General features: G+C 39.5%; 1 protein-coding gene across 2 annotated transcripts in view; it reads left to right on the top strand.

Moving 5' to 3' along the window:
* Positions 1–19,525, top strand: part of asap2a (ArfGAP with SH3 domain, ankyrin repeat and PH domain 2a) — a 38,882-nt gene extending 19,357 nt beyond the window's left edge. Inside the window, exons 6-28 of one of the 2 annotated variants that reach the window (XM_044141882.1) lie at positions 1,317–1,446; positions 2,656–2,741; positions 2,807–2,882; positions 3,814–3,900; positions 5,771–5,874; positions 6,415–6,484; positions 6,680–6,767; positions 7,654–7,702; positions 7,836–8,002; positions 8,572–8,705; positions 9,021–9,115; positions 10,047–10,236; positions 10,309–10,394; positions 11,304–11,419; positions 11,682–11,749; positions 11,830–11,937; positions 12,254–12,488; positions 12,619–12,771; positions 13,558–13,663; positions 13,785–13,843; positions 13,987–14,054; positions 15,780–15,899; positions 19,296–19,525. In XM_044141882.1, the coding sequence (XP_043997817.1) occupies positions 1,317–1,446; positions 2,656–2,741; positions 2,807–2,882; positions 3,814–3,900; positions 5,771–5,874; positions 6,415–6,484; positions 6,680–6,767; positions 7,654–7,702; positions 7,836–8,002; positions 8,572–8,705; positions 9,021–9,115; positions 10,047–10,236; positions 10,309–10,394; positions 11,304–11,419; positions 11,682–11,749; positions 11,830–11,937; positions 12,254–12,488; positions 12,619–12,771; positions 13,558–13,663; positions 13,785–13,843; positions 13,987–14,054; positions 15,780–15,899; positions 19,296–19,370 (2,470 nt within the window). In that variant the 3' untranslated portion in view covers positions 19,371–19,525. Of the gene's footprint in view, positions 1–1,316; positions 1,447–2,655; positions 2,742–2,806; positions 2,883–3,813; positions 3,901–5,770; positions 5,875–6,414; positions 6,485–6,679; positions 6,768–7,653; positions 7,703–7,835; positions 8,003–8,571; positions 8,706–9,020; positions 9,116–10,046; positions 10,237–10,308; positions 10,395–11,303; positions 11,420–11,681; positions 11,750–11,829; positions 11,938–12,253; positions 12,489–12,618; positions 12,772–13,557; positions 13,664–13,784; positions 13,844–13,986; positions 14,055–15,773; positions 15,900–19,295 lie in introns of both variants that reach the window. The other variant, XM_044141881.1, reaches the window with a different exon arrangement.
* The last annotated feature ends 307 nt before the right edge of the window (positions 19,526–19,832 follow it).

Raw genomic sequence — 19,832 nt, 5'->3', positions numbered from 1 at the left:
GGTGTGAATGTTCCCGGCTGTCTCAGCTTATTATTTCACTCTACTCATGGGAAAACCGTCAGTAGAGGCCGGTTTCCTGCTTGTTTTTCTCCTCCGTCCGGGATCCTCGCCTCATTTTGTGTCTGCTTTAATAAGAACAGTTTTCTTATTCTGAGCCTTTTGCATCAGCTTGTTGTTTCAGTTGTTCCCGGTCACCAGCAGACATTAAATACACCGACCAGAAACCTGCTTTAAAATCCTGCTGCAGGACTTTTAAGGCTGTGAGGAAGTATTCACCATCCTTATAGATTTCAGATTATCCAAGAAATGTTTCTGAAATTTGAAAAAAAATTATGATTTCCTTCATAAAAGGAAATTCAAATGTGAATTTCTTTCAGAACCGTTTTTAAAATTTCTTGGATTTTCTCCAGTTGACGATCAGGAAACTGAGTTTATTGTTTTAAATAAAAATGTTGAGCCGTTGCATGGGACCGTCTCTTTTTCTGTTTGTTAAAAATCAGCCCTAAATGCTGTCTGATGAGCAACTCGGTGCTTAATTTAACTAATAAGTGAAATATTTTCTCTTAATTTGTCGAGGAAACGCTTTGAATTAGACCTTTCAAAATAAGATTTGTCCTTTTATTTTGTATTATTTGGAGTTAATTGGTTGGTTAACGACCCCGGGTTGTTCCTGAAACTGAAACCGGTTTTATTGATGCGTCTAATAATCCAGAGGTGTCCAAAGTGCGGCGCGGGGGCCGTTTGTGGCACTTGAAATGATTTTTTGTGGCCCCCAATTACAGTTCAAGAATGATGCATATTAGTTTATAAATTTTTAATCAGAGTACAATTTTCATTGCCATAATTTTCTTACAATGGAAAATGTTAATTACGACATGAATAACTTTTATAATTAGTGGAACCATATTTATCCAAATATTTTCTGTGAAAATCCGACTTTGCTGCACCAAATTACCTTTAATTTAATTCATCAAGCACGGAGAAATTTATCAAGTTTCTGAAAGAGTTTGACCCAAATTTTCTAAAAGAATTTATTAGTAAAACTAAAATAATTTGAAAACTAGATGCCTTTTATTTTAATGCAGTAAATGTGGCTGTAGATCAAACTTCTTAATTTTTTAAATAGTTTTTTAGTTTTTATTTTCTTGGCCTGTGATTATTTTTGACTCTGTAAACTGAGGGACAGATTGAGACTCGCCTCCAGCTGACGGCTTGAAGGGCTGATTTATTTTTTTTTTTTATTTACATTTTTTCCGCCATATTTTTCCGTTTCTGTTTGCGGTGCTTTGACCTGCGGCGGCGTTTCTTCCTGCCAGGACCAAAATCGAGAAGGAGAAGAAGGAGCACGCCCGGCAGCACGGGATGATCCGGACGGAGATCAGCGGGGCGGAAATAGCCGAGGAGATGGAGAAGGAGAGGCGCTTCTTCCAGCTGCAGATGTGCGAGGTCAGAATCCGCTTCAGCCTCCAAGATCACAAATATTTAAATATTTTTACATCATGTCACGGTACAGATGATTATCGTTTCCATCCCAACATCTTCTGAAAATATTTTAATATTCTCATCTGAACATGCAGCCAGAGATTAATTTTAATGGGAAAAACTAACCGACGTTTATGTTTGTTGTTCTGTTCAGAATGTTTCTGAAACGTTGAGCGTGAAGCCCAAACTATATTAACCAACTTCAGTAGAATCATTCAAATGCAACATATTTAAAAGCTGCACTGTGCAGCTTTTAAATTTATTTAATTTTCCTTTTGGAACAATAAAAGAGTTTTGAACTCTTATTTATTTGTTTTTTACAGCTTTGTTGAAACTGCCATTATGTGGCAACAGTTTGGTAAGAGAAGAAAAATCTAGAAACAACCAATCAGAGTCAGGAGGCAGATCTTAGCGCTGCCAATCACAATCTTGTGTGGCGCTGCCAGTTTTTTCCCGTCAGCAAAGCACGTTCTGAATGCTAAGGCTAGTTAGCAAAGCCACCAATGGCGACAGATGAGCGGTTTTCCTTTAACTGTAAGTTGCTTTTCTGCCATTAACACATTTAGCAACAAGTACATGAGGATGATTGACAGCACTAAAACCTGCCTCCTGGGTCTCACCGGCTGTTTTTGGTGCATGTCTCTGGACATCAGTAGCAGCTCAGAGGAGGTGAAGGTGGCCAGTCTTTTCACAGATTATCTGTCTCATAATGTTTTGACATGGGAGAGTTTTAACAAATATGTAAAAAAACATATTTTTTTATAAAAGTTACATTCTTTAACATTAATTTTGTTTTCACAAACTTGAACTAAAAATACATTCAGTTTAACTTTCCTTTGGTTTCTCTCTTTCTCCTTTTCCCGTCATCTCTGGTTTTACTGTATAGCCACACAGGCAGCCATTTTTGGTTTTTCAAAATAAAGTAATTTGTAATTGTACTTAAATCAAATTAAAAATCTGATTATGGTTGACATAAGTGCACAAATGTAGGCTGTATAAATGTATATATCATAAGGTTTCTATTGTTTTAACATTTACTTTGGTCCATGTAGAGGAAACTGTAGCGCTGCTTCACTTTGAGGGTTTTTCTTTGAAGCGTCTCTGGAAGATGAAAGTGACGAGTCTGAACTCCGCCTGACCCTCCACTCTGATCTGCATTCGATCTGTTTACAGTACCTCCTCAAAGTCAACGAGATCAAGATCAAGAAGGGGGTGGACCTGCTGCAGAACCTCATCAAGTACTTCCACGCACAGTGCAAGTAAGGTTCTGCAAACGGACCGTCCTGTGCAGCTCCGTCCCGGCGTTAACCCTTCTGCTGTGCAGTTTCTTTCAGGACGGCCTGAAAGCCGTGGAGAACCTGAAACCGTCGATAGAGAAACTGGCTACAGATCTGCACACGGTAAGAACCATTTTATCTGCACCACTTCTTTTGATTTAACTGTTCATTATGTTGGAAATCAAAATAAAGGTGATTGACAGCGCTAAGACCCGCCTCCTGGCTCTGATTGGTTGTTTCTAGCTAGCAGTGGGAGACGGCAGAGCAGCTTGATATTTTTCTGTCTTATATCAAACTGTCAAGATGTGACAACAGTTTCAATAAATATGTGAACATTTTTCAAAAAACATTTACATACTTCAACAGGTGAAACTCCAAATTACACAAATTTAAAAACAAAACAAATGTAAAATGCTGTAACCACAGAAAATAGGAGCAGAGGGGGAAACGCTGCAATTAGTAAAAACAGCAAGTATGAAACTCTGCAAACTCGCTGCACTAAACGGACGTCCTCCAGACCACCAGGGGGAGTCGACCAAAAAAAAAAAAACCACAAAATGGAGTAAAAGAAAAGGTTTGTTATACTTCCTTCCTTTGGTGGTCTGGAGGACTTCTGTTTGGTGGAGCGAGTTTGCAGCTTTTCATATTAGTGGTTGTTTTTCCCCTTTCTCGCAGAATTTTCTGTTGCATTTGTGTTTTGGAGTTTGTATCGTTTGCAGCTGTTTACTGTGAGTTTCCTCCCGTTTTCCTATTTAATCCCGTCCAAAATCTAGAGGAAAACAATCAGACAGACTGGACACAAACATTTCTATCTTTAACAGACTTTAATGGCTCCATTTTTGCTTTGATTACTTGACTCAGGAATGCAGTAGAAGTATAGAGGTGCAGTGTACTGCCACCTGCTGGTGGGAGTTGGCATCACTTGAACCCAATGTCTGTTTTTGAGGAAAATTTACAATGAACTCACATGAAAGCCACAACATGGATTGGGTTGTTTATGACTCCTGCGTTTTCTGTTCTGTGTTTGACGTCAGTTTTTCTTTTTGCGGGTCAGATCAAGCAGGCGCAGGATGAGGAGAGGAAGCAGCTGACTCAGCTGAGAGACGTCCTGAAAACGGCTCTGCAGGTGGAGCAGAAGGAGGTGAGACGCATAACAAGTAGTCAGGCTACAGCCACAAACCTTAACGTGTTTTACTCTGATTTCATGTCCAGCTGAACGTAGTGCAGTCCATCCAGTCTGACTGAGTTTGAGCTGATTTACAAAGAAAAACCAGGAAAACTGTCAGCCTGTATTTCTTCACACCTGGTGGAGAAAAAAGGACCTGCAGTTGTAATCTTGGTTTATAAAAAATAATTTATGCTCTACTGTATGTTGTTTTTTACATTTACTCCCAAGAAACACATTGATGTTTGTGGTAATCATTAAAAAGTGGAAATCTTCAACATCTTTAGTCAATTTTTTGACATTCATTGTTGTTTAATAACCTTTATATGTATATATGCAGAAATCTGACATATTTTAAAGTGAAAGAATGTAAAGTTTGTCCTTTTTCCTAAAAATGTTTCCTCTCTCCTGCTGCTGCCGTCACGGTTCATAAAACAAGGCGAGGAGAGTAAGTGGATTTGTTCCCATCTCTGTTTGTTACTTTAAGGCTCCAGTGGTGGGGAAAAAAAAAAACCTGCCTTTACTTTTTATTCTGTTGGTTTTGTGCTTTTTTTAACACTTTAAAAACTTTATTTAGTTTCTGTCGGTTAATTCTTTTCATGACAAAGTTAGACTGTTGTTTTTCTTGCAGGAACTTTATGTGTCTGCAGATAGTCAGACTTCAGTTCTTTCTCCGTCGTAAAGGAAATGACCTCATTCTTACAGAAATATTTTTTTTTCATCCCATTTTAGTGGTTTTTGTTTTGTTGTGCTATTATTAAATAGGAATAATCTAATTTGTGTCCATCTGTTGATGCAGATTATCTCATCTTTTTTTATTTCTTTTGTCTGGAAACTTGAACTTTAAACATGAATAGATTTTAGATTAGATCAGGTTTAGACCGATACCTTTTTGAGAACAACTGGCCTCCAGCTGCTGAATCTGTCATATTTGCTCCATCTGTTGCAGCCGCTGGCATGGAGAAAATTCCCCTTTTACAGGAACAAATGGCCTTAATTAGATACTGATTAATTTGGGAGCATCTGTCTAAAAGCTGGAGGAGGAAAGGAAATCCAGAAGAGGCCGTTGTGTCTGTTAACTTCACACCCAGATGCATCTGTGGAGCACAGTGAGAAGGTTGTCGGTTTGAATCCCCACCAAGAACCTTCTGGCCTCGATTCTTAATTCAAATTTAAAAAATGACCCAAAAAGGAAATTAAATGTTGTTGTAACTCATGTCCTCCAAAATAAATTAGTGTTTTTTTAAGTGAAAGTATTTGTTACTTCTACCAAACTGTTCAGTCAATTTACTGTTGTCACAAATTCTGCTGTTTAAGTTAAGAGTAAAAATGTTTTTCCCAAAAAATGGTTAAAAAACACAAAAGTATGATGCTTAAGTGAAGGTGATGCTGTGAGCAGGAAAGATTTCCAGTAGCAGTCAGTGTTGCAGTAGATTTGAAAAGGCCTCTGATTCAAGATATGCTGTAACTTTCTGACATTCAAACAGAAAAAGAGACGACATTTAACAATAATCAGTTATTTACCAGCACTGCTAATCCACTGTCTTTGCTTTTTCAACTCCTCTGGGATTTACGGTCGGTAGTTCAGGTGTTATCAGCTGCTCCCGGGTGTAAATACAACACCTCGTCACCATGGTTACGCATATTAATTATGAAAGTAAAAAAAAAAAGAGCAAAACTTATTCCTTAATCTGATAGAAAATATGATTTACACAAACTTTGAGGGTTTTTTTTTTTACCCAAAGTTCATCTAGAAAAATCGGCTGATTTAATTTGATTTAATTTATGCGTTTTTAGATTTCTCCTCCCCCCTGACGCGTCGTTTGTGCTGGCTGTGTTTTCCCAGGATTCCCAGGTGCGGCAGAGCGCGACGTACAGCCTGCACCAGCCGCAGGGCAACAAGGAGCACGGCACCGAGCGCAGCGGCTTCCTGTTCAAGAAGAGCGACGGGTGAGAGCCGACCTCCACGTCGCACCGCGTTTCTTCTGTTCATGTTAATAATTAATTCATCCATATGGGACCAAATATAAATTATTTGTAACCCAGAAAAGGTTTTTTCCATAGAATATGGCAGCTCAGATGGTGAGATTCAAGTATAGTCATGGAAAGTTAAGTGGAAGAAAGAAGTTGTAGTGATACAGGTTTAATTTTGCTTTAATGACCCTTTTAGCGCTGGGTTTGGTTTCTTATATGTTTATTTACAGTATTTATTATTATGAAGAGGAAAATGATAAGCAGAACCAACAGCAGAACCACAGGCTGATCAAGTTCCCGACACGCTGCACTGACAGCAGTTCAGGCTAAAGGAAAAATAGTTTTCTTCCTTTTTTGTTGTTGATGTTTTGAAACATAATTCTGTTGATTATAAGGATTGAAATACTGAACTGTTCTAATTTATTAAGATATAACTGCATATTTAAATGAACTTTTTAGCCTCTTTTTGGTTAATAATGAATCTGTTTGGCTTATGACTGAATCCTCTGTGTTCAGGTTGAGAAAAGTCTGGCAGAAGAGAAAATGCACGGCTAAAAACGGATACCTCACCATCTCACACGGCACAGTAAGTTCTGTCCTGACCTCTGACCCCGTCACCTGCAGGCCTGTAACGTATCCCAGCAACCCAGGGAGATCTCAGGCTTGTCCCCATGTTTGGACGCATCACAGGCGTCCGACTCGCAGCAGCTTATCAGATGTTTCCTTTGGCTGCGGCTGCATTCCATTAAACAGTCCCGCTCACTCGGCTCGTCTCTGCTAGGCTAACAGGCCGCCGGCGAAACTCAACCTGCTGACCTGCCAGGTGAAGCACAACCCTGAGGAGAAGAGGAGCTTCGACCTCATTTCACGTAGGTTTCATATCTTTGGCTTTTCTTTGTCAGCTGTGGCTTTTTGTTTTGTTTTTGACTTGAGTTCAGCTCTTATCAGCGTTTTTCCCACAGACTTTGGCCACTACTGTCACTGTGAAGAGTTGAGTTTTAGTTCAGCAGTAGCAGAAGTTCACACTTAGGATTTCTGATCCACGTGACGGAAAGCTAAGACATTGATGATAATGAGCTCAATAATTTTTACATTTTCATTCGTTGGGTTGGAAAACACGGAGATCCTGGTTTATTCACCCACAAGGTTCATTTATTTTACTGGATTTTATGTGAAAAATCAAAACCAATGATCCATAATGTGATGTAGAAAAAACATGACACATTTTTATTAAAACTCCATAAATGTGATAGTCATTTGTATTGATTATATGAAGATGTAAATTTCTTTATTTTTTAATTTTGATGACCAATGGCAAAGTGCTAAACATAAATATTAGTTTTGCTAACACTACATTCCTATACAAACATGGTACTTAGCAGAAGTTAATGCTAACCGCTATGCCAACATGGTATTTAGCAAAAGCTAATGCTAACGTGCTGTGCCAACACGGTACTTAGCAAAAGTTAATGCTAACGCTCTAATTTCTTTAATTAATTTAAATAAGGTAGATGTCTTCAAACTTAGCTGAAGCACTAATTGTAAAAATTAATCTGCGCTATTAGCACCTTAGTGGAAATGTGTCCACCACTGTTTAGTTGTAATGTGACAAAATGTAAAACAAATGAAGGAATGTGGCGTCTTCTGCATATTAGTGCAAGGTTTTGTTTAAAAAGGAATGGGTGTAGATAGCTTGACATCTAAACCAGAAATATTTGACTAAATTATATACGTTTCCTTTTGTTTTCGTTCTAGATGACCGAACGTATCATTTTCAAGCTGAGGACGAACAGGACTGTCAGATGTACGTACCTGTTCCCTCATTTCATCCTTTTTACCATCTTTCCCATCTTTCTATCTCAAAGCCAAACTCCTCGCCTTCTTCTTTTTCCCACTGAACTCTAAATCTTCTTTATTGTTTTGTCTCCTCGCTCCAGCTGGATCTCAGTTCTGCAGAACAGTAAGGAGGAGGCGTTAAATCAGGCGTTTAAAGGCGACCACCATGTTGGCGAGAACAACATCGTTCAGGAGCTGACGAAGGCGATCCTGGGGGAAGTGAAGAGGATGACGGGGAACGACGTTTGCTGCGACTGCGGAGCGCCCAGTGAGTCGCTAAGATCTACACAGAAACCCTCCCATCACTGAGGCTCTGCCGCTCAGCAGCATAATTATGCAAAAAATTAACAGCTTTGGACAAATCCACATTTATTGTTCATTTATAACAATACTCGTTTATACATCTGCTGCTCCTGGCAGTCTTGAGGAGAAACCAGTGTCAAAATAAACGAGTTAAAGTCCCGTGTCTAGAAAACTAAAGTGTCATCAGCAAATAATGAATGTGTAGGTTGTTTACACTGCATATGCAGAGAGAAACATAATGGGCCTAGCAGCTAACTGAAATAATTAGCTCCACTACAGATTAGCGGAAGTGCGGCCACCATTTTGTAGTTGATACGTGAATAAATGTAAACAAATGAAGGTGTGGGACTACTTTTACATTGTCATGTAAATGTCATGTAAAGGCTGTACAAACAGAAAGAAGATGCTGCTTGACATCAGGAGCTTTTATCACCATCCCAAGCTTCCAGCTTTTTCTGAGAAAACCTCAAAGTTTTCTCAGACGTTGCAGAAATCATGTCTCTGTTTAGATAATCTTTTGTTTTTGCTCCTCAGATCCGACGTGGCTGTCCACCAACCTGGGCGTCCTCACCTGCATTGAATGTTCAGGGATCCACAGGGAACTCGGAGTCCACTACTCTCGGATCCAGTCCCTCACTCTGGATGTCCTCAGCACCTCTGAGCTCTTGGTACAAATATTCTCCTTTGTTCTGTATCATTGATTTTTTTCTGTCTGTGTGGAAACAATGAGGTCAATAAGAGGCTTCAGCATCCTCAGCCTCACTCTTCCTCCCAAAATGAGGATAGCTGAGATTGTGTTGTTAAATCACGGTTTGGTGCAGAGATTTACAGCCTGAGGGACATCTGGGATTAAACGCTTCCAGCCAGGATGGCTTTAAGACGCCACAGTCAGACGCGGCTGGCTCCTCTGTCAGCGCTCAGGACAGGGGCGTGTCAGAAAAATGACTCGGTTGAATTTATCTGTGTGTGTTTTTGCTCCACAGCTGGCCAAGAACGTGGGGAATGCAGGCTTTAATGAAATCATGGAAGCTTGTTTAAATGCTGAAAATGTGGTGAAACCAAACCCAGCGAGTGACATGTAAGTCTACTCCACTAGCTCGGAGGAAGATACAGATTAAACGATAAATTTCACTTAATATTTAGAGTTGGGTATTAACTAGTTATATTTACTCAATTACATTTAGTAGAGTAACGTTTTTGAAAAAATTTACTTTTAGAAGTGTTTTTACTTGAGTAAAAGTAATGATATTTTGAAGTATTTTTACTCTTGAGTGAAATTTCTAGATTTTCTACCCACCGAATGAAAAACAAACATGTTTTAACCAAAATCTCACCAGACACGGAGCAAAGCTTGTGAAAAATAAAACCAAACAAAAAACCTGGCACCTGTTGGATTTTTCACATTTTGTTACATTTCACGGTAACAATGTGAAGAACCAGATTCAGGCGGGACAATCTGTCCCCAGAACAAATATCAGTTTTTCTCTTCACCAGTTTGTCCTTTGTGGAAGAAGAAAGACATACTGTGAAATATTAAAAATAATAAAATAAAAGCTGGTCAAAGATGAGAACACGTTTGTCCCAGGCCGACTGTCCTCAACCTCTGGTTCCAGAAGGAAGATTCCTCATCCCAATTAGCTGCTTTGCTCTCCTGGCAGAGGGAGAAATCACACATCAGAGTTTATGTAAAACGTTTAACTTTACGGGTGGAGAGAGAAACAAAAAAAAAATGTATGGAAAATCCAAAATGTTCTTATTTATTCGTAGGAATGACAACACATATAAACTGGTACAAACAATTATCTTTTTCAGATTGGTAACAAATAAACAAACCAAACAAAGCAGGTGTGAACAAATGTATAGTAATGAAAACCAGGTTTTTAAGATACTGATCTGTTATCATACCCAACTTTATATTCGTCTCTCGCAGTTTGTGACAAAATGTGAGTTGTTGGGGGCTGTGAACCTCGTTTTTGATGAGTAATTATGTCACTGCGTCTCTTCACCAGGCAGACGAGGAAAGACTTCATCACGTCCAAATACATCGAGAAGCGTTTTGCCAGGAAGAAGGGCGCCGACGCGGCGGCTCGGCTCCACACGCTGTGCGAGGCGGTGAAGGCACGAGACATCTTCTCCCTCATCCAGGTCTACGCCGAGGGGCTGGACCTCATGGAGCCGATACCGCTCGCCAACGGACATGTAACAGAACAAAGCTTCTCAGGTTTTCCTCCGCTTGTCCTCCATATTTCTAAAATGTTGGTTTCTCTTCAGGAACAGGGAGAGACGGCGCTTCATTTGGCCGTCAGGCTGGTAGACAGAACGTCTCTTCACATTGTCGACTTTCTCACTCAGAACAGGTAAACGGAGCGAAGACGACTCAGGAAAACAGAAAATGACGGATGTAACTTTTATAAAAAATGTTTTTTTATATATTTGACAGTTTGTGAGGCAGATAATCTGTGAAACGATCGATCTCCTTCACCTCCTCTCCGAGCTGCTATCACCATCTGAAAAAATGCACCAAAAACAACCAATCAGAATCAGGAGGCGGGACTTGGTGCTGTCAGTCATCCTCGTGTATATGCTGCTAAATGTGCTAATGGTGGAGAAATGACTCACTGTTGCACAAAAACTGTTTATCCAGCGCCATCGGTGGCTACGCTAACAAGCATTAGAATTTGACAGGCTTTGCTAGCTGCAGAGTGGCTGATTGTGATTGACAGCGCTAAAACCCGCCTCCTGTCTCTGATTGGTTGTTTCTAGTTAGCACTGAGAGAAGACAGAGGAGATAAATGTTTTTACAGATTATCTGTCTCAGTTTAGTTTACTTCAGACACACAATCTTCTCCAGTTTATGGGTGTAAAGTATGGGATTCGGGGGTCGTTTGCAGCCCTTGAAATTATTTTTGATTGGATGCCCCGTTAAAATTTTGCTAACAAAATGGAAATTAACTGATAACTAGCACATTTTCACTTTTTTTAAAATAAGGCTACAGTCCAAAGTCTTTTCTATGTTTTAGATGTGTTAGGATTTATAGATTTCATAAAAAAATTGTGCTTATTGAGCAGGTAAAACAAAATAGAAAAATTACATTAAACTCATGTTTTCATTTTAAATTCAAGAAATTTTGTGGCCCACAAGTAGTTTCAGTTTGCCAGATTTGACCCCAAAATGTTGCGGCTCCACTGTTTTAATGCAATAAGAAGATATTTTTCTAGGTTCTTAAATCATCCAGAGAGTAAAGTGTTTATTTTTTCCTATATAGTTTGAATTTGGACAAGCAGACGGCCAAAGGCAGCACAGCGCTGCACTACTGCTGCCTGACCGACAACAGCGAATGTCTGAAGCTGCTGCTGAGAGGAAAAGCCTCCATAGATATTGGTAAGTTCAGCATGTTGAATTTATTCAGAAAAGTCATTTCCTCATAATCAGGTTCCCATACAGAGAGCAAACCATGCCAGCCTTTTCCCTCACAACACTCATGTTTGTGCTCTGAAATCAACAAAACAGCCAGATAACAGATCCAGAGAAGCTGCTCGGTGTGGGAAACGGCTTAATTACACAGGAGAGAAAATGGGCAGCATGTTTGTCCTCGTCTGCAGCGGGAATAACACTCTACTACTGTTTTTATTTCCACTTTAAGCGAACGAAGCTGGCGAGACGCCGCTGGATATCGCCCGGAGGCTCAGACATGCTCAGTGTGAGGAGCTGGTGAGTATTGAAAACTGCCAGAGTCTCCATGATGCCTCAGACCTGCAGGAGCTATCAGCAAGCCATGTGTGTGTTTACAGCTCAACCAAGCTCTGGCAGGAAAATTCAACGCTCACGTCCACGTTGAGTACGAGTGGCGCCTGAAGCACGAGGACCTGGATGAGAGCGATGAGGATCTGGACGAGAAGGTGAGACAAACAGTGCGTTCCCTCATCCTGTCCACACCTGTTCACACTTAGCCACACCCCCAGTAATTTGGCTCCACCCACTGATGACATTTTTCAACATTTGTTGGGGGCGGGGCTAAGCTTTCACAAAGGGGTTAGTTACACTTTATAATAATTTTATATTTCAAAATTACAATCTAATCCTACAATTAAGATTTTTTCAAGTTCTAAAATTTTGAGATGCTGTGGAAATGAGTTTCCTGCTGGAACATCTGAGAATAAATTGCTGGTGTCACAATATTACGGATGCATAATCCTCCCTTCTAACCTCTTCCAGCCGAGCCCCCATCGGAGAGACGACCGTCCCGTCAGCTGTTACGCCCCCAGCAGTAACTCCCACCTGCAGTCCGGTCTGGGGCCCGCCGGCCGGGACGGAGCGGGCCTCAGCAAGGACAAGCACCGCCTCTTTATGCCCAGCCTGGTGAACAACGAGACTTACGGAACCATCCTGAACACCGGCTCCCCTCAGTCGGCCTCCACCTCTGCTCCGCCCCTGCCCCCAAGGAACCTGGGTAAGACCTTGTGTTGACAGAAACACGGGGCCGGGACGAGCCAGAAATATCTAGATTTCATTTGTGAGAATAAATGTGATCAAATAAAGTCCAAATAAGCATGAATTTCCTCCATGCCCATCTCTTTCAGCCCAGTTGTCCTCTGTGGGGGGAATCGGTCAATCTGCCACCTCTAGCACCTGGAAACCCGGTTCTTTAGACCTGGTCAGCCGGCAGCGGTCATCCTCAGACCCTCCCAACATGCACCCTCCTGTTCCCCCAGTGAGGCTCACTTCTACTGGAGGTATGAACCCAAGAGATGATGAGACCAAATTGTCATTATTTATTGTCCAATTTGTAACACAACAGACTCAACTCACCTCCAACAGTCCACACAATACAAAAACATTATAGGACAACAAAACATTATTTAAAAGAAATTACATCACATGTACTTGTCCTGTTGTTTTACAGACTACTTTTACCAAACAAAATATAAAGAATCCTTGTTGGTGATATGTTCAAGCGAGGCAATGATTGGAGATGTTAAAAATGACAATAAGACTATTGACATATAAAAAAACTTCCTGAGAAACTACATTTCATTACATCTGTTTAATTTTTTTATATTATCCCACATTTCAGTTTTGGAAAGTTTTAAACTCTGATGACATGCTAATGTTGGCATAACTATTATTGCATTTTAGAAAAATACAGTCATATTCAAGTACCTTTTGAAAAAAATAACCTTTAAAAAGGTGTTATTTTTCATTAAAAAAACTGATTTTTGTACCGGTACTAAAATCTTTTTTGTTTGTTTGATGTAATGTTCTAATCTGAAATGTCTTGTCACTAGCTGTGGATGGGAAACCAACACAATTAACCAGAGGTGAATAGAGTAGCCAAAAATTCGACTCAACTAAGATTATCACTACATCAACATGCTTTACTCAAGTGAAAGTAAAAAGTAGCCATCTAAGAAATTAAGAATAAGAAAGTATTTGGTAAAAGGGTACTTAAATTCTACTGTGTAATGTTATCTTCAAAAAGAGTCCATTATTCTAAAATCTTGTTCTGATGTGTGTTGCAGGTCTGGGTCCCGCCCCAGTAGCCAAGATGGAAGCCATGAGCATCCAGTCCAAGTCAGGTCAGGGTCCGCTGGGGACCCGGTCAGTGCCACCCAAATCCCCTGCTGGGTAAGAACAATAAGAAACGGTGGAGTCATGTAAACATCACGGCTCTAACATTAATGTAATAAATGTGCAGCAGTGCTGCTGGAATCCTCAATGGTAAACTGAACATTTATTTTACTTTCAGCAACGATAAAAGCTTTAGCCGAGGATTTCTGAATCAAAGTGAATCTGTAGAACGAGCAGGTGAGTAAATAAACAGGAAGGCATCCAGATAACAGAATGTAGCATGTCATACTGTCCATCTGCTGAAGGTTTTTCCACCTTCCCTTTGAAAGTATGGAAAGTTTTGCTGTTTGTGTGATGTAGTTTCCTGTTTCCTGTTCCAGCTAAGGAAGTGCCAGGATGCCCCCAGAACTCGGTTCCTCCGGCCCACGTATCAAGAAAAGCATATCCAGTAAGTCTTTCATTTGTCTTCATATTCATCCAGGTTGAATTTTGGTTAATTGTTTATTTTGTTCCACAGTGGGATTATATTTTCATTTCTTTTCTTTATTTGTGTTTTGTAATCTCTCTTCTTGTTGTTCCAGAGTTTATATTGACATCCTGTCCATTAAATCTGCTTCCTGTAGTCCACATGTGGCTTTTGACTAAGACTCTCCTCTCTCACTTTGGATAAAGAAGCTGTTTAAGCCCAGTTTCTAGAACATGCAAACATGGAATATCTGTTCCTCTTATTTTAGACAAAACAACCAAACTGATTAAAATGTCCCTAAATATCCCATCAGCAACAATTAGCTTGGATAATTAACACATTTACAGAGTTTGTTGTTCTAGCCACTTATTCTCAGGATTTGCAGCTGTTATTGTACAGGTTGAACAAAGTCATAGATTATCTTAACCTGTAAAAACAAATATTAAGAAATGTTTTTTTTCTTAGCTGCAAAGATAGGAAAGTTAATAAGCAAAGATTTTTTCTACTGATTACTTAGGAAGGTAGTCAGTTTTTTAATAATACTTTTACATACTCACCAGCTTCATTTCCTTTTTTAAACAAATAAAATGTTTCTTTTATTATTCATAAAATGAGGTGAATTATTTGTTTGCATTTTTTAATGTATTTATAGTATTGTATAAAAAGCCATAAGTAATTAACAATCTAGAGAATGTGACAATATTTTTTTTCCAATTGTCAGCAATTGATAACTAAAGTAATTGTTAGTTGCATCCCCAGTTTGAAGGTTTTCCTCTTGTTACTTTTATTTTAAACGGTAAGATGTGCACCTTTTGATGTATTGCACATGAATAATACGCTGCAGGATTAGTAACTGTTTACCTGACGATGGTTCAATATTTTAACCCAGGGGTGTCAAAGTCAAATGGACGGAGGGCCAAATAAAAGCTTTAGCTACAAGCCGAGGGCCGGACTGATCGAATGTTCATTGAAATTTTTTTAAATGACTATAGTCTAGTGAACCTAATTGAACCTACTGAAAACCTAACAAATATATTCCAATATGATCAGATAAATAAAGCAATATTTTCTTATGGCTCTGTCAGTAATCTTTAATTTTCAACAGACACAACTGAAATATTTTTAAAATATAATTGGATTGAAATACAATAAAATAAAGTGCAAAAATCTATCTAAATTTGCAGTACCGTAATTCCGCCACACGTAGCGCTAAGTGGGAAAATTCCAAGGGTTTCTGAAAGGGGAGACGTTGCACTTTCCAGCAAGTATCGGGTTAATACGGTAACTTCGCAGCTGCAGCTGCACAGAGTGTAATTAATCCGGGGGGCACTCGTTTAATAGACGGTATATTTCGGCAATAACTTGGTGGATATTGAAAGTTCCGGTTGTTATGGATACATGGGTAAGTACATCATCTCACAGAACATTTAAAGAACTACTTACAGTTCAAATAAGGAAGATATTTTTTTTCAGACGGGGTGCCGGCTTGCTGCGGTCTGCGGGCCGGTTCTAATAATAAATCAAGATCATCCCAGGGGCCGTAAAAAATCTTCTCGCGGGCCGGATGTGGCCCGCGGGCCTTGACTCTGACATATGTGTTTTAACCCCTACCTGAATTAAATCGCCAAGAGAAACGTCTGGGTAACCCTAGGAAATGGGCCTGAGGCTCAAATCAAACTTTGTCTGTTTTTGTTCTTGTTGTCTCAGAAGCAGAGACCAAAGCGGGTGAAGGCCATATACAACTGCATAGCTGACAACCCAGACGAGCTGACGTTTTCTGAGGGCGAGGTGATCGTGGTGGATGGAGAGGAGGACCAGGAGTGGTGGGTTAGTATCGTTCAAAACTGTTCCCATGAAATCTCAAAGCGTGGCCAGTCCATCTAACTCTCTCGGACCTCTTTAGAGCTGAAATCAGAAAGCTGACCTCATCCTAGCCAACACCACCCACACACTTTCCCAACCTCGTCCTGTTTTTCTGCCCGCTGATGCTGATTCCTCTGTTAGCGGGGTCCAGCTGCAGTCTGTTTTCATCTAAGCCATGGAAATGTGGCCAAATAGAAGTCTGTTTTCATCTAAGCCATGCAGATGTGACTGAATAGAAGCCCGTTTTCATCTGAGTCATGTATGGAGATGTGATTGCATTTAATCAATCTCCCTTTCTGTAAAACTTACAAAATTTGTGTCAAACGTTTGTGCTGATATTTCAAAGATATTAATAAATGTTTCCAGAGGTCATCATCAATATCTTCGAAGCAAAAGCAGCACAAATTGTTGCTGCATAAACCAGCATAAATATAGCTGAGTTGGCTGACACGAAATTTGTTTGATTTTATGGATTTAAGTGGGGGGTACTTGACCTCTGGTGACCTTTGGAAACTTTTTTTGTTAATATCTTTAAATGATACCAGCACAAACAAAAGATTTTGCTGCACTAAGGGAGTTGAGTTGATTAATGCTAAGGTTGTCTGAGTGAAGTTTCCCTCACCCACCTTCTTCAAATCAAATAAAATTATGGTATTGTCAATCAACTCCACTATGTTTGTGCAGCAATTTTGTGTGCTGCTTTTGCTTTGAAGGTATTGATGGTGATATTGAGGTAGACATTGCATTGCTCGGTAATCTGATTTGTTTCCTGACCTGTTTCTTTTATTTGTGAACGTTACCGGAGCAGAACATGTCCCAGCTTTTTATTTTCAGGTCTAGACAACTTTTAAAATGACTTACTTTCTTCTTTACCACCCCAGGTAATATGAAAGATGGAATCTCAGTAGTTGGACGTTTGATGTGATCTTGACCTGTGTGTTGTTTAGATGTTCACTTCGATTCAGTTCTGCTGCAGAAAATCCTGGTTTTAGTTGATTAGGATGTGGTTAATTAAAGGAAATGATCTGCTGTGCCTTACAAAAGTATTCACACTCATGCAACACATTTAGTCTTTTCAGAAATTGTTTTTTTTAGCAATTGGCATTGAAGACCTCTGATCTAAACTATTAATTGTAACTCTGGATACAGTTTTTTGCAGCATTAAACAGGTTTTCTTCCAGGTTTGTTGTGTATTTAGCTCCATCCATCTTCCCTTCCACTCTCACCAATCTGAAGGAAACCATTTCCCTCTCCATGTTGCAGCCATTTGACCTAATATTTGACCTTCTGGAAGCATGGCCACCAGGAAGTTTTTTTTCCCCTCAAGTTAAAATGTTACTGTCGTACTTAGTTTGTTAAAATGCTTTACATGCAATGCATCAGTCACTGAAAACCATTGATCTGTTCCTTCCGCGTCACTAATTTGTGTTTCTCTTGCACAGTAAAATGTGGTTGTGATGTAACCTGATGTGAATACGTTTGGAAAGGTTGAATTTAAAAGCTGCTTTGGTAGTCATGAAGAAAACTGTTACTTGTAGTTGGAAGTAGAAAATGATCTGATTTCCAAAAGGTTTATAGAAGTAAAACAACAAAAACTAAAGCAAACCCATTTTAAAGCAGGTAGAGTTGATGGTTGCTTTTTTTTCTGTCCAAAAGTCTCACAGAAATTAATTTAAAAAACAAAAACACTTTTAAAAAAAATGTAGCAATAAATTTGATGCAAAAAGAACAAATTATTTTCTTTTTATTATATACTTTTGGATTTCAGCTCGTCTTTTTTCCTTATGTATGTGTAGCCATTTATCACAACTTAGTCAGATGATTTTGTTTTAAATTAATTAGTTTTGGATCATCTGAGTGAAAATGGTTATTCATTAAAACCAACCAGTTGTGTCTGTGTGTGTGTTCAGCAGGGATCTAACATCCAGCCACATTTCTTGGCTGGTCTGGGAAAGATCTGTGAAAAGGCTTAAAATGAATGTATCTTTTATTGCAACACCATAACACTACACTGAGAAATATTAGCTATATCAATTAATCAATCAATCAATCAAATTTTATTAGTATAGCACATTTCAGCAGCAAGGCATTTCAAAGTGCTTTACATCATCTCAGACACAAAAACACAATGCAACATAGCATCAACAATCAAAATAGAACATTAAGTCAGATTCCATCAATAAATTTGCAATTGATTACGTTTCTAATAAAACTCTAAACAAGTGGGTTTTTAGTTGAGATTTAAAGGAAGTCAGTGTTTCAGCTGTTTTACAGTTTTATGGAAGTTTGTTCCAGATTTGTGGTGCATAGATGCTGAATGCTGCTTCTCCTCATTTGGTTCTGGTTCTGGGGATGCAGAGCAGAACCAGAACCAAAAGACCTGAGAGTTCTGGAAGGTTGATACAACAGCAGTAGATCTTTAATGTATTGTGGTGCTAAACCATTCAGTGATTTATAAACTAACAACAGTATTTTAAAGTCTGTTCTTTGAGCTACAGGGAGCCAGTGGAGGGACTTTAAAACTGGTGAGCATCACGAGTGAGCACCAAGAGCATCACGTCCAAACAGACTTCTCTCCAGAAACTGCAGTCAGTGTTGCACCAAAGGCCATTGTAAGCTGGAAAAACTTTGACCTTTCATGGTCCCCAACCAAATGGCTTCCATTAGCGTCTGGTTCTGATCTGGAAACCATGCTGTCACCCTGAACAACTTTATAACCCATCCATGGTCAGCAGCGGCCATCTTTACTGCCGTAAACAGAGCGCTGCTGTAAACTGTTGACACAGAAGTCTAATTGCGATTGGATTTAATTAATAGAAAGAACGACCATGCAGATAAAAAATAGGATATGAGCAAAAATTGTAATTAAGCATCAAGACCTGCTGTGTGAACACGGACCGTTAAAGTCCCAGTAGAGGTGAACAAACTCTGCTTACTTTGGTGACTGTGGGATTGAAAAACTTTGACCTTTCATGCTTCCCAACCAAATGGCTTCCATTTGCGTCTCAAGGTTTCTATGGACACCACAAGATGTCACACTTTGCTGCTGTTGATCTTTGAAGATCATCTTTCTCTGCTGGCTAGTGGCACATGGACTGTGTGCCACTAGAAAGTCAGGGATTGTTAGGGGACCAATCATTTATTGGCAATTATTCCTCAAAATTTAGATTTTTTTTCTAAATTTTCTGTGTGAGATAATGGTGCTGCAATAAAGAGGAAAACACTACTAGTGCTTTGTACATCTTCATAAATAATTGTGTGTTTTGTTTTAGATGGTCTAATTCAGTAAAAGCTGTTTATTTTTCCTCCATTTGATCTTCAGTTCTTTTCTAACCTTCTTTCTGTCTTTCTTCTGCACAGCTGGGCCACATTGAAGGAGATCCAATGAGAAGAGGCGCCTTCCCCGTCACATTTGTCCTCTTCATCACCGACTGACGGACCGCTCTGGTCCTCTGGAGGCGTCACAAGATGCTGCGTTAGTCGCCAGCCATCCGTCTGAGGACCCATGAGGTTCAGCTCCTCACTCAGAATCTAAAGAAAATGATGTTTTCTCTGAACAATCTTTGGCAATAAACAAAGTCTTTCTGCTACAAACCATGTTTTAACAAAATGAAGGTCCAATGAACAGTGTTTATTTTGTCTCTAGAGCCGCAGTGCCCAGAGAAATCAACTTTAACACCTCTAAATGTGAACTTAGACAACATGCTTACATTCCATACCTGTTCATGTAGATGCAGTGTTTGTAGATCTTTAGTGATGCTCCTGTGTGGAGGATTTTCCTAATACTGCTAAATTAACCTCAGAGTATTCTCCAAGCTGCAGCCAGCCGAGCTCCTCCTCCTCCATCCCAGTGCAGCTGGAAGAAAAAACACTTCCTGATTTTTGTGATGAATTTAT

Source organism: Gambusia affinis, linkage group LG16 (assembly GCF_019740435.1).
Source record: "Gambusia affinis linkage group LG16, SWU_Gaff_1.0, whole genome shotgun sequence".
NCBI lineage: Eukaryota > Metazoa > Chordata > Actinopteri > Cyprinodontiformes > Poeciliidae > Gambusia > Gambusia affinis.
This window is presented reverse-complemented; position numbering and strand designations above follow the sequence as displayed.